Raw genomic sequence first — 12,596 nt, forward strand, 5'->3', positions numbered from 1 at the left:
AACTGTCTGTTAAGGAACTCAACAGATGCATTCAAGTCAAGGAAGTCACCTCTGAGAAGTAAGAGTCACCCAAAGCACGTCTCCACAGCGTGAGACATCTGAGATCCAGTCTGCAGCCAAACTTCAAAGGGCTCTCAGAAGCAGCACCAACAGTGACAAACCACAGCACAGAAGGCAGAGAGGCCAGCGGGATTCACACGAGAGCAGCCGAAGCGCTACTGCAGTACTTGACCCAATTCTTGTGAATTAATGATAACCACTCCTCCCTACTCTCCGAAAGAGCATGTGTGGCTTAGTAGTTTTTTTTTTTAGCCTCTTGAGAGCCACAAACAAACATGTCAGAATGAAAGTCTCCAGTGAGGCAAAACTGTCAGGTCTCCAAACTCTGCTTGTTCAAGTATATATTGCTTCTCCGACATCACACTAGGAGTGTCCAAGAGAACATTCCTTTTACTAGTGTCTACAAGGCTGAGGCCTCTGGGGAAGGTATGGGATATGGTGGGTGGTGGACAGTGAGTATGGATCATACAATAGATTTACACTCCCAATTTGTAGCAACAGCTGTAACTAAAGAGAGGTTGGGATCTTGACCTATAGAACACCAAGCTTTCGACCAGCCAAGACACCACAGCAGGGCACCTTTCAAAAGCCACACAGTTGCGGATTTCTATCATGAAGACTCATATTTGTGACTTTGTTAAAATGAGGGTCTTCTAAATTAGGAGGGCTGGACACAGGGGACTACATGCCACTTTGTACTCTGGTCCCAGTACTTCCCCAGCTTCAGAGACCTAGACAGAAAGGATGCGTGGCTTGTACACTGGTCTACCTTCTTGGCCTATTCTCTTAAAGCCTACATCTCCAGACTAACATGTACGTCTCGATTCTGGAGCTCTGGCATTCCTGATTCACTGAAAATCACTAATGAACATTTGGGCAAGAAATCAACTGTGGGTGTGGGCCAATGAGTTCCTGAAAACCCTCCTATGTAGCTGTCTGGGGTTCAGGCCCCTCATGCCTTCATCTGGAGGAAATGCTTTTTGAAGGGAAGAGAAGGGGGGAAGGGAAGAGGCAGTGAATATGAATATCAGAATATGAACACAAATTGGTTACTTAAGCCTCTATTGCATCTCTTACAACTACTTTTGGAGTTTTTCGGAGAAGAGTAAATATTTACTCTCAATTTAGTGACACAAGTGACTCCCGGCTTTTAACCTGCCTGTTTCATTTGTTCACCAAATATTTAATGTGCACCTTTTTGTACTTCTGGCATATACTGTGCATCTAGTGGTGGAAAACCATAGGAGGTCCCTGTCCCTGCCCTCATGGTGCTTTCGGTTTAGTGCAGACAGCAGCTTAGGTCAGGGACAAATTAGCATCAAAATGGTGATGGTTACCATGAAGGGAAATGAGGGTTCCCTGGGCAAGTGAAACAGGGAGACCTAATTGAGATGGGGTGTCAGGAGAGTTTTCTATGAGGAACTGACATTTAGCCTGAGACATTAAAGGACGTGCCCAAAACAGCTGGGGACAGAATGTGCATTTGTACACGTGCAAGGGTTGGGGAACCACTTCTGAGGCAGAGGGAACAGAACTTGCAAAGTCCCTGAGGATAGGAGCCTGGTGTGGGGGAGGAGGTAACAAAAGAGCCTGGGGGCACAAAGGGAAGAGAGAAGCCTGGGACTGGAAAGCTGAGGTGGGGAAGGCGGTTCTGGCGACAGCGCAGGCAGGGACTCGGAGGGGCGGTGCAGAGTATAATTTTATCCTAAACTTAGCGGATAACACGGAATGGGATGACAGGATTCGGCGCACGCTGTAGCGAGCACTCTTGGGCTTCTGTGTGAGCATGGATCCGAATGGAAGTGGGCGTGAAGAAGGGAGGCAGACACAAGGCGGGAGGCATCTGTGAGTGAGAGGCAGGGATGAGTGCAAGGAAAGCAAAAATGGAGACAAACAGGGTGACTGGAAAGAGGAGAAATTTTAGAAATATTCTCAGCAAAGGTTTAAGCAAAATAAGTATTCTGATGAATTTCAGAAAAGAAAAGTAGCATTTCCCAAATATTTTCTCTACCAAGAACTCAGTCTTGTCACAGAATAAAGCTTCAGCTGTTGCTTAATCCAGGGTAACGGGGGACCTGAGGTTCATGTCAGGGGAGTGGAGCATGGAACCCTCAACTTTACCTTCCTGGGACTCACTGACAGTGTCGGTTAGTTGTGACAAGACTGAAACAGGCCAAGTCATTTGGGAATACATTTCAACAAGAAAGAAGTGGAGGATTTTTCCCCCATAAACATTTAAAATAATTAGTTTAGGGGCCAGCTGCATGGTGGTTAAGTTCAGTGTGTTCTGCTTTGGTGGCCCAGGTTTGGCTCCCAGACCTACACCACTCATCGGTGGCCATGTGGTGGCAGTGACCCACATACAAAATAGAGGAAGATTGGCACAGATGTTAGCTCAGGGTGAATCTTCCTCAGCAAAAAAAAAAAAAAAAAAAAGAAAGAAAGAAAAGAAAAGAAAAAAGTTCATATTTATTGAGCACATATTAACAAGCCAAACACCCTATTAACTCTTTTGCTCCTCACAGCATATTGTGAGTGTGGTAGCATAATTACCACCATTTTACAAAGGAAATGCCTGGCCTCTGTGACTCCACACTCTGCCTTGGTCCTCTATCTCCATCACTGGGTGTTCCTTCTCAACTTATTTTTCAGGTTCTTCTTCACCTTCTTGCCTTATCACTTTGGGAAGGCCCCAGAGCGCAGTGCTTGGATCCCTCTCTTCTCTGCCCATGCTCACTCCCCTAAGGTACCTCATGGTTTTCAAGTACATCTCTGTGCTGATGACTCAAAAATTTCTATCTCCTGCCCTAACGTGTGCACTGAACTCCAGGCTCAAATGCCCAGCTGTCGGCTCCACATCCCCATGTGGATGATGCATCGACATCTCAAACGTAACATATCCAAAACCGAACTCTTAATTTTCCCCCAAACCACTCCCCGCCACAGCCCTCCTTATCTCAATAAATTTTCCTTAAAATTTTAACACAGACTAAATTTAACTTTAGTTAATAAAATCAATAGTTTCAACAGCTTTCCTGGAAAGACTACTGAATTTGCTAAAGTTCATGATCTGAGATTTACTGGAAAATATATTGGATTCCAGGGCTAAGATATCAATAGCTACGGTTGCAGGCATGCACACACACACTTTCTAAGAAATAATCTGTGTACTTTCAATAGTATATAGATAAATAAAACCAACCTTTATATCTTTGATTATAGACACACACACACTTCCCAAGACATAATGTGTCATAATCTTAATAGTATTAAATAAATGAAAGTATTAAAAGTAAAATCAATGCAGCATATCTGTCCCACTGACAAATGGAAAGGTGCTCCACTTGGTTATTCATCCAGGAAAGGTACATTAAACGTACAACGGGACGCCATGCCATACCCATCAGTATGGTTAGCATAAAATACCAATACCAAGAGCTGGTAAGGATGTGAAGAAAGGGAAACTCTCATAGACTCTTAGTGGGAACATAGCCTGTAATATTGAACGGTGTCTTCAACTGGGCATCTATCACCTTCCTTTTCAACTCAACGTCATCTGCTTTGGGGAAATGCTATTTCTCTGTCTCCTTCTGTTGGGGCTGTTTAACATTCACTCCTGCCTCCCTGACTGAAGGAGCAGAGAATGCACTAGATCCCTGGACACAGTGACCAGAGCAGAGGTCAGCATTTGTCCCAAGCTAAGTCACTAAGAATCTTTTAGGAGAGATCCAGTCTTGTTTCCTTCTCTGGCATCATGAACTCTCAAGACGATGCAGACTTGTGGCTGCTGGGGCCATCTTGCCATGACACAGGACAGCCTTTCGTAGGCAGGGAACCTTGAGAGACAGCAGGCCTATGACATTGGGGAACTTGTGCCTGAAGCCAGGATGCAGCTTGGACTCCCCACTTTTGCAAGCTAATAAATTCCCTCCGTAAGCTAGTCTAAATTAGCTTTCTGCCATTCGTACCTGATGGCATCCTTCTATACTCCTGAGCTATTGTTACTCATTTTCCCAACTTAAGACCTTTAGTTTTCTATTGCAATTTTTGCATCTATTTAGCTTTATCTAAGAGTGACAGGAAGGTACCTGAATGGAGGCCCATAAACTGAGTTTTGTATATTCTTTCATAAACTCATTTCCTTTCTACTTTTAAATATCTCCTGGTTTCCTTTAAAGATGAAGAGCTTTTTATTTTAAGTGTTTAATTATTGAGGATTTTCATATCCCAATGAGCTAAGTAGGGTAAATATCATTACTCTTATTTTATAGAAGAAAAAAATGATACAAAGAAATGAAATCATTGAGTCTAATATCAAAGGAGGTTGGTAAAAGTTACAAAATAGGAATCCACATAATCTAATGCCTATCTCAACACATTTTCCATCAGGATTCACGAATTTATTATGTATAAAAAGAAGTGATAATCTCTAGACCAGTACTTAACCTAGATTCTTAGGAGACGTAAAACCGATGCTTAACTCTCACTTTCAGCAAATAAATTCTCAGTGTCTTTGGTATCAAATTCTAGTTTACCAAATTTTTCCCATTTAAAAATATCCACTAAAAAAATCCTTTTACTGAATAGTTTCCCATTAAAAAAATCCCATCAAAAGTCAGGTAAAATAAAGAAATTTTGTAAAATTTATTTTTTGGTTATCAAATATTAATTCAACAAATGTTAGAATTTTTTCTCACTTTAGAAAACAAGAACGGTAAGCTTTTTTTTTAAAGAATTTTAAAGATTTTATTTTTTCCTTTTTCTCCCCAAAGCGCGCCCCCACCCCCCACCCCGGACGGGTACATAGTTGTATATTTTTAGTTGTGGGTCCTTCTAGTTGTGGCATGTGGGATGCTGCCTCAGCATGGCCTGAAGAGCGGTGCCTAGGATGTCTATGCCTAGGATCCGAACTGGCAAAACCCTGGGCCACCCAAGTGGAGGGCATGAACTCAACCACTTGGCCACAGGGCCAGCCCCTGGTAAGCTATTTTTAATGGGAATTTGACTTCCAAAGAGTTTGAAAGAAATGTTAATTGGGCCTCTCAAAGTAACTAGTAGGCTATATTGTATAAAGAGCTCATTTTACTCCTTTTGAGAAAGAAAAATTCCAAGAGTTGAATAAAAGTTTTACAAAAAAAGGAAAATGTGTTTTTTTTTGTTATAAAAGGAAAGATTAGCTAATATTGGACAAACAAAAATTCTAATTGAAAGTGTCCCATGTTCTTATTTTCTAAGGCACCATTTTTACTTCCCTTTCTTCAAATTGTCATTCTGAATTATGACCTTATCTCTAATTAGTCCTATTTTAATCCAAATTAGGAAAACAGCAAGGAAGACAAAACAGAGAAATAAGAGAATGACTACAGGGGGTCCTGGAAACAACTCAAGTGAGGTGATTAGAACGGGAGACGGGTATTAACCAGGAGAAGCCAAGAGCAGAACATTAAGAAAGAACTGGGGCTGGAAGGGGAAGGAGAAAGAAAGGGAGACAGAGAGTGAAGGACACATTGGGAGAGAAAAGGTTGAGAGAAAGAAAGCAAGCAAGTGAGGAACGAAAGGTGAAAAGAAGAAAAGAGAGAAAAAGGAATTAAAAAGAAATCAAAAACCCAAATCAAAGTTTGCTTATACACTATATAAAGTTAACAAGGCTTAGAATAATGACAAATGTAGTATACGGATAAGTAATTTTTCAAAAAATAAATGTGCGTTCTTTCATGGTAATAAGAGCTCTTATGCTAAGACTTCAATTCAAAAGCCCTAGCCCGAATTCTGGTGTGAAGCTAGATACGGAGAGCAGAACAACTAGCCCAGAAGTAGAGTCTGGTACAGTCATCCGTCACTTAATGGGACACATTCTAAGAAACGCATCGTTAGGTGCTTTCGTCATTGTGTGAACATCACAGAGCGCACTTATACAAACCTAGATGGTGTAGCCACTACACACCTAGGCTGTATGGTACTAATCTTAGGGACCACCGTCGTCTATATGGTCCCTCACTGACCAAAACTTCGTATCGCGATGCGTGACTGTACATTTGATAACTTGATGTATGATTTTTAAAATCACAAATCAGTGGACACGTGATAGGTTCTTTATTAAATGATCCAGGAATATTAGCTAACTGTTTATAAAAATTAGTATTTAAATCCTAAGAAAAATAATGGAAGCCAACCCCCCCCCCCCCCCAAAACTTCAATATGTCAAAAAGGGGAAATAAACTACTGAGAAAAGAGATTTTTGCAACAAACTGGTAAGGACTAGTGTCCTTAATATTTAAATAGTTTATACAAACCAATAAAAAAAAAACTAAGAGCACTTCTGATAGAAAATGAATAAAGGACATAGCAGACAATAAAAAATGAAAATGGCCAGTATTCATATGAAAAAATATTCACTTGTGCTAGAAATTTTTCAAAGAAGTAAGTTAAAATATAAATGCAATGTTCATTTAACAAATCAGAATGATTAAACATGATAATGTTCAATGTTGACAAGCTCTAGTGAGATGTTCACTTAAAATGTTGCTGATAGTGATACAAAATAGTATACCCTTTTGGACGACAACGTAGAATGATGTATCAAATAGCTTAAAAAGAAATACACTTTTGACTTAATGAAGTCAGAAATACAGACAAAGATTTGGGTAAAAGGATATTCATTCCAGTTATTTATAATAGTAGTCTATTGGGAAATGGTTACGTAAATACAGAATTTATTTTTGGGTGTGATATGAAGTAGGATTTTAATTGAATTTTTTCCCATGTGGTTAAAAATGACCCAGCATCATTTCCTGACTAGTTCAACCTTTCCCCAGTGACGTAAGACTATACCTCTGTTTCCACATGTGTAGTAGTCTGTTTCTAGGCATTCCATTCTCTTCCACTGGTCTCTTTATTACCCCACGTTGATATTTCATAGACTTAATGGCACAATTTTAGAATGAGTCTTGATATTGGGTAGAACAAGTTTCTCTGCTTTCATATTGTTTCAAAAACATTTTGGCTGTTTCTCCCCTCCCACCTTTCTTACTCCATATACATTTTAGAAACAGCTTATTAAGGTCCTGCCCAAGATCCTTTTGGGATTTTGAATAGAATTGAATTTATAGACGAATTTGAGAGAAATGATATCTTTTAGATTCTAAGACTTTCCATTAAAGAACATGATATAGGTCTTCATTTATTTAAATATTCTTTTATGTATATGCATATATCTCTATCTATATCTGTATCTAACGGGATGATACAACTTTCGTTACATTTATTCCTTATATGAACTTTATTATTTTATTGCTATTATAAATGGAATCTTAAAGATTTAACTTTCTGCTTTTGGCTAGTATAGAGAAATGAAACTGATTTTTGTATACTGATCTTGTATCTAGCAACTTAGAGAAACTTTTAACGTGTTTGCTTCCTGATGGCCCACATCCCCCTGTATAACTCTGGGGTATGAAACCTGTCAGGCATCATTCAGAATATGAGTGTCATCTGGGGAGAAAGCAGACAAGAGGGTCACCCATCCCCTCCCAACTCCAGCAAAAATGAGACATGGAGGAATCTCCTCTGAAGTGGTGCCCATCTAGACGAGGGAGCCCTTGTCTCTCTGAGGTGACTGCACAGGACTTACAGACTTTCCAAGCTTTCAGGTGTTAGCCTACCCGTCACCCTTCACAGACTAACCTTATTGGCACCTGCCAACCCTCATCTGTGCCTGCCCTTATTCCCTATTACAGAATCCCATTCATGCCCTTCTGTAGGTAATGATCACACTTTGTGAGTGTTTGTTTGGCAATATTCCTGTTTACTGCCTGTTCTCTCCATCAATTGTGAGCTTCATAAGGGCAGAGGCCAGGTCTGTGTTCTGCATTCCTGGCATCTGCCACCAAGCTCAATAAATATTTATAGGCTGAGTGCATGAGTTAAATATGTCAAAGATCTGTTTCAATTTTTAATGTTAATAATACTTTATATCATAATTTAAAACATATTTTACTTGTATAATTTTATCTTCATAACTGCCTTTAAAATAGGCATTATTAGTCCCTATTTGACACAGGAGCTAACTAAGGCAGCAGGAAATAAGTAACATGGTCCAAATTAAAAGCTAGAAATCAGTGGAGTTGAAAACAGAACCCAAATCACTTAACTCAAAATCTAATTCAAAAACCATATAAAAAAAGAAAAAGAGAAAGAGATGAGGAAGGGTGGGAGGGAAGCAAGATAAAGGAAGAACAGAGCAAGGAAAGTCCATTCATTCCTGAACTTTCCATGTCAAGGGCATATCGTACTATTTGTCCTGCTAAGGACTCCTTAAATCTTGTACTTCAAGCCTTTTATGAAACCTCATACCTCTCTAAGACATTTCATGGCCAGGAGACAGATTAAGAATACTTCCAAGCAACACTGTTCTACATGAATCACACAGAGTGGAAAATAAAGGAGTTTGCAGGAATAGGATAAGTCTCTTTTTCTCTGCTACATGTCACCAGCATAAAACTTGCTGGTGAAGTCAGGACACATAATCGAGTCTGATAATTGTAAAAAGTACATACAACATGACTTACTTTCAATTTCAAGTTCCAATTCATTCTCTCATAATTTTTCTGCCTTAGTCAACATTACAGAAAACTTTGGCTCTCTCTTAACATTTAAAAGCCAGATGAGAATATCTTCCCAGTTTTACTGTAGTTATGAAGGTGGAAATAGTTACTTTCTAAGGGAATCATTTAAAGAAAGAACACTGGGCACCAGCCCAGTGGCTTAGTGGTTATGTTTGCATGCTCTACTTCAGTGGCCCAGGATTTGGGGGTTTGGATCCCAGGCACAGACCTACACACTGCTCCTCAGGCCATGCTGTGGCGGCCTCCCACATACAAAATAGAGGAAGATTGGCACAGACATTAGCTCAGGGCCAATCTTCCTTACCAAAAAAAAAAAAGAAAGAAAGAATACTGCACTCCACATCTTGTTTTAATCAATGACACTATATGTCCCTCTCCTTTCTTTGTCCTTAAGTCTGATGATAAAACGATCAGTAGTTTCTGTTAATTCTGATTAGGAGACTTCATCTAGTGAAGTTATAAGAAGGAAAGGAATCCCCTACTGTTCCCAGTCTCCATGTAGTAAAAGAATCGTCCCAGCCCCTAAGTTAATAACACTAATTTTGTGATTTGGAGGGAAAAGTACTTTCCTGCCAAATGGTAACCCATATCTAAGAGCTGACTGCTGGTGAAACACTGTAAGAATGAGACCTCACTATGAACCTATCGACACGAGGACTAAATCACTGGGGAGTGTCACTCACCTCTTCCTGAACCCAAACAGACAGCAATGATACAGTTTTGATGACATTCTGTCTGCCACAGCCTCTGACATGATGCTTCATTCTTAATCCAAAGTGGTGGATCAGGGATGGACAGTGGCATGTCCCAGAGCGTAGGGATCACAACCTCAGGACCCCGACATACCCATGACTGAGACATCATATTCTATCAGAAGCGTTGCTTCTTGTCCACACTGTTTAAGAATACTCATGGCTTCGGCATGCGTGGTTCCAAGAAGCCGAATTCCGTCCACACTGAGCAACCTATCGCCAGGTTTGATGGTGCCCTCTCTGAAGGGAGAACAAAGGAACAGTCTTAATTAATTTAGCGTAATGAGGCTTAGCATTAACAGTCAGTTAGCCAAAGTGGTTCTTTCACACACACACACACACACACACACACTCTGCCATCCATCCCATTTGCATTTCCTTTTATGCATCAAGTATGACAGCAAGAGAGTAAAGAGGTAACCAAAACAGACAATTGCTGCTATGAAAATCAGTAATAAAAAATATACACATTGGCAAATAACCAGGTTACCCACAATTAACTTTGGGGTACAAAAGTAATAAAGGTGCATTTTCCCTTTTCTAGGGTTTTGCCTACATGTCTAAAATTGATTTATTAGAGCCCAGAAAATAGCATTTACCTCTGTTCCCAAAGCCAGGTAAGAAGAGAAGCCTGCTGACTCCACTCAATTTATTACCAGTGAGGCCAAGCGGTTTAGGGAGCGCGGGTGAAAATGCCCCTAGTCTGTAAATTTTCCCACTGATTTATAAGGCCATTTGGCAATCATTAAATTGATTCAGTCTCGTGTTCCCTGGAAGAGACAGGAAAGACGACTTTCCCTGCTGTGACCACAGACACTTAGGGTGTTGAGAGAAGATGCCTCAGGACATTACTGACACCACTCAGGTGTGGCCAGGGCAGCTTCCACATTATGACCCTCCTGCCTCATGGGGGTCATGGAAATGAGAAAACCAAACGGGGGGATTACACGTGTAGGATGTGGAGAGAATAAAAATGATCTTAAATATCTTTCACCTAGGTAATTCTGTAAGCAATTTGACTCTAAATTTTTATCTTAAATTCCTAGATTTCCTATCGTCCTACATTCATTTGGTAATATGTCGCTCACAAACTAGTAATCTGCTTCTGACATTTCTGTCCACTCCAACTTTGAGTGTCCATAGGAAATGGAAGATTCCCGTTTAATTCAGGAAGAATGATTGACAAGGGAAGCACAAGAAGGGAAAACGCAAAGTTCCCCTGGAAACCAGGACTTTGTATTGTCGTCTGCAAAGGCAAACATACTTTAGCCCAGGTGAGAAACCAGCGTCTTCCTATTCTCTGACTTTATGTTAAACATCATCTTTTTCAAAAAGTGAGCTCACACATGAGCTTTCAAGGAAAAGAGACCTGAGTCCTATCCTCGTTCTTCCGTGCACTAGCTGGCAAGGCATCTAACCAGCCTGGCCTCAGTTCCGTCACCTGTAGATGTGAATAAAAACACCTCGTTTAGCAGGGGGTGGCGAGGATAAAATAAGATAACGCCTGCCAAGCACTCAGCACGTTTCCCAGCACATGGTAGGTGCTCAACAAATAGTACCTATTATTATTACTATTTCTTTGCTTAAGAAAAGGTTTTAAAAGTTCATCCTGGGCTGAAGCATAGTGTGCAGTCAGGGTAATCTGCATTTTCCTCCCATCCTCCAACCATATCTGAGGGCAGGAGTTGTGGTCCCTACAATTACGAAGTTGACTTTTGCTGTGGGAAATTAATACAAAGGTGAGCAGCTCCTGAGACTTCTAAGTTGGGAGTTTACCTGGGACCCATCCCCCAACGTTTATGATAGGAATGCTGAAGGAGCCACCCTTCAGATACTCAAATGATCAAAGATGAGAAAGCAGACATTGACCATATTCCTTCCCTTTTACTAAAAGTCACTTCCATTCTGACACACATCATCATCAACAACAGGTAAGCATAACAATGATAAGGATGTTGACAATGTAACAATCAGAACACCACTGCCTATCTTTCCAGGTTAGGAGATCAGCAATTGGCCACGATGCCTTTCAAGGGCCTGCCTTCAAAGAGCCATCTGCCCTTTGTTAAGTGCCTCCGGTATGACAGGCCCGTATATCTCCAATCTTTGATAAAAGTGAACAACCCTGAAAGGAAGGTGTTATTATCTACATTTTACAATGGGGAAACTGAGCTCAGAATTGTTGAGTCCCTTGCTGGAGACAAAGGGTGGTGAAGGGTGGAATCCAGTCAGACCGTCTGCTTCCGATTCCGCAGCCGAAACTCTTTCAGTTTTCACATTCTAACATATTTATCGAAAATCTATCTTTTACTATGAAATTTGTAACTCATCAACTTCTGCGCCAAAGTCTCGGCTTTATTTAATCTGTTTGGATGATGACACAGAAAGACGGAGTTACCTGTCCGCAGGCCCTCCCGGACGAACACACGTGATCACAACCGGACGAGATTTATTTCTGTCATCGTGCGCTCCCCCTAGCAGAGGAGAGAAACACCGCTTAAACAATTCTTTCATTAAAAAACTCACTTACAAAATTACAGCTGAGAAACTGAGGTACATTTTGTTGATGTGGGGAGGAAAACATGTAAAATTTTCCTTCTGGTATATAATAGCCTTAAAAATCTTATTCATTTCATATAGAATATGTTTTTGAAATCACCATTTAACGAGTGTGACAAGAGCATCCACTAATTACAACTACGAGCCCCGTTAGAAGAGCCGCCAGTTATAAACAAAGTGCAGGTGGGTGTGCTTGGTGCCCATTAACCTGGGCTACAATACAGGTGAGCGAGTCTACAGCCTGACATAAAGGAAGCAGAAAGGTAAAAGAAAAAATCCAAGTATTAAAAAAAGAAAGAGGAAAAAATTCAAGTGACTGAACTGGCCTCCATTAAAATTGGAGTGTTCACCTACAACATGACTGACAAACAATAATGTACAACTGAAATTTCACGAGGTTGTAAACTATCATAATCTCAACAAAAAGTTAAAAAAAAGTTGGCGTGTTCAAAACTTTTGGGCAAATTTGACAGATTGTGTCAAACCAATTGCAATGCTTAGATGGGAATTTTAATTTTGTATAAGGAAAATTTCTCCTCAAGAATTCTTAGAAACATAGAAGCTTTGAGACGAAAGGTAATTTATTATAAATTCTCTTTTC

The 12,596-nt window shown here is 40.4% G+C and overlaps 1 protein-coding gene across 33 annotated transcripts in view; it reads right to left on the reverse strand.

Annotated features, from left to right (window-relative positions):
- GRIP1 (glutamate receptor interacting protein 1) overlaps positions 1-12,596 on the reverse strand; it is a 598,510-nt gene that overhangs the window by 102,827 nt on the left and 483,087 nt on the right. For all 33 annotated transcript variants that reach the window (XM_070271875.1, XM_070271871.1, XM_070271868.1 and 30 more), the window contains 2 exons: positions 11,835-11,910; positions 9,531-9,676 (listed from right to left, as the gene is read on the reverse strand). In XM_070271875.1, the coding sequence (XP_070127976.1) occupies positions 9,531-9,676; positions 11,835-11,910 (222 nt within the window). The remainder of the gene's footprint in view (positions 1-9,530; positions 9,677-11,834; positions 11,911-12,596) is intronic.

This window comes from Equus caballus, chromosome 6 (genome assembly GCF_041296265.1).
Source record: "Equus caballus isolate H_3958 breed thoroughbred chromosome 6, TB-T2T, whole genome shotgun sequence".
Lineage (NCBI taxonomy): Eukaryota > Metazoa > Chordata > Mammalia > Perissodactyla > Equidae > Equus > Equus caballus.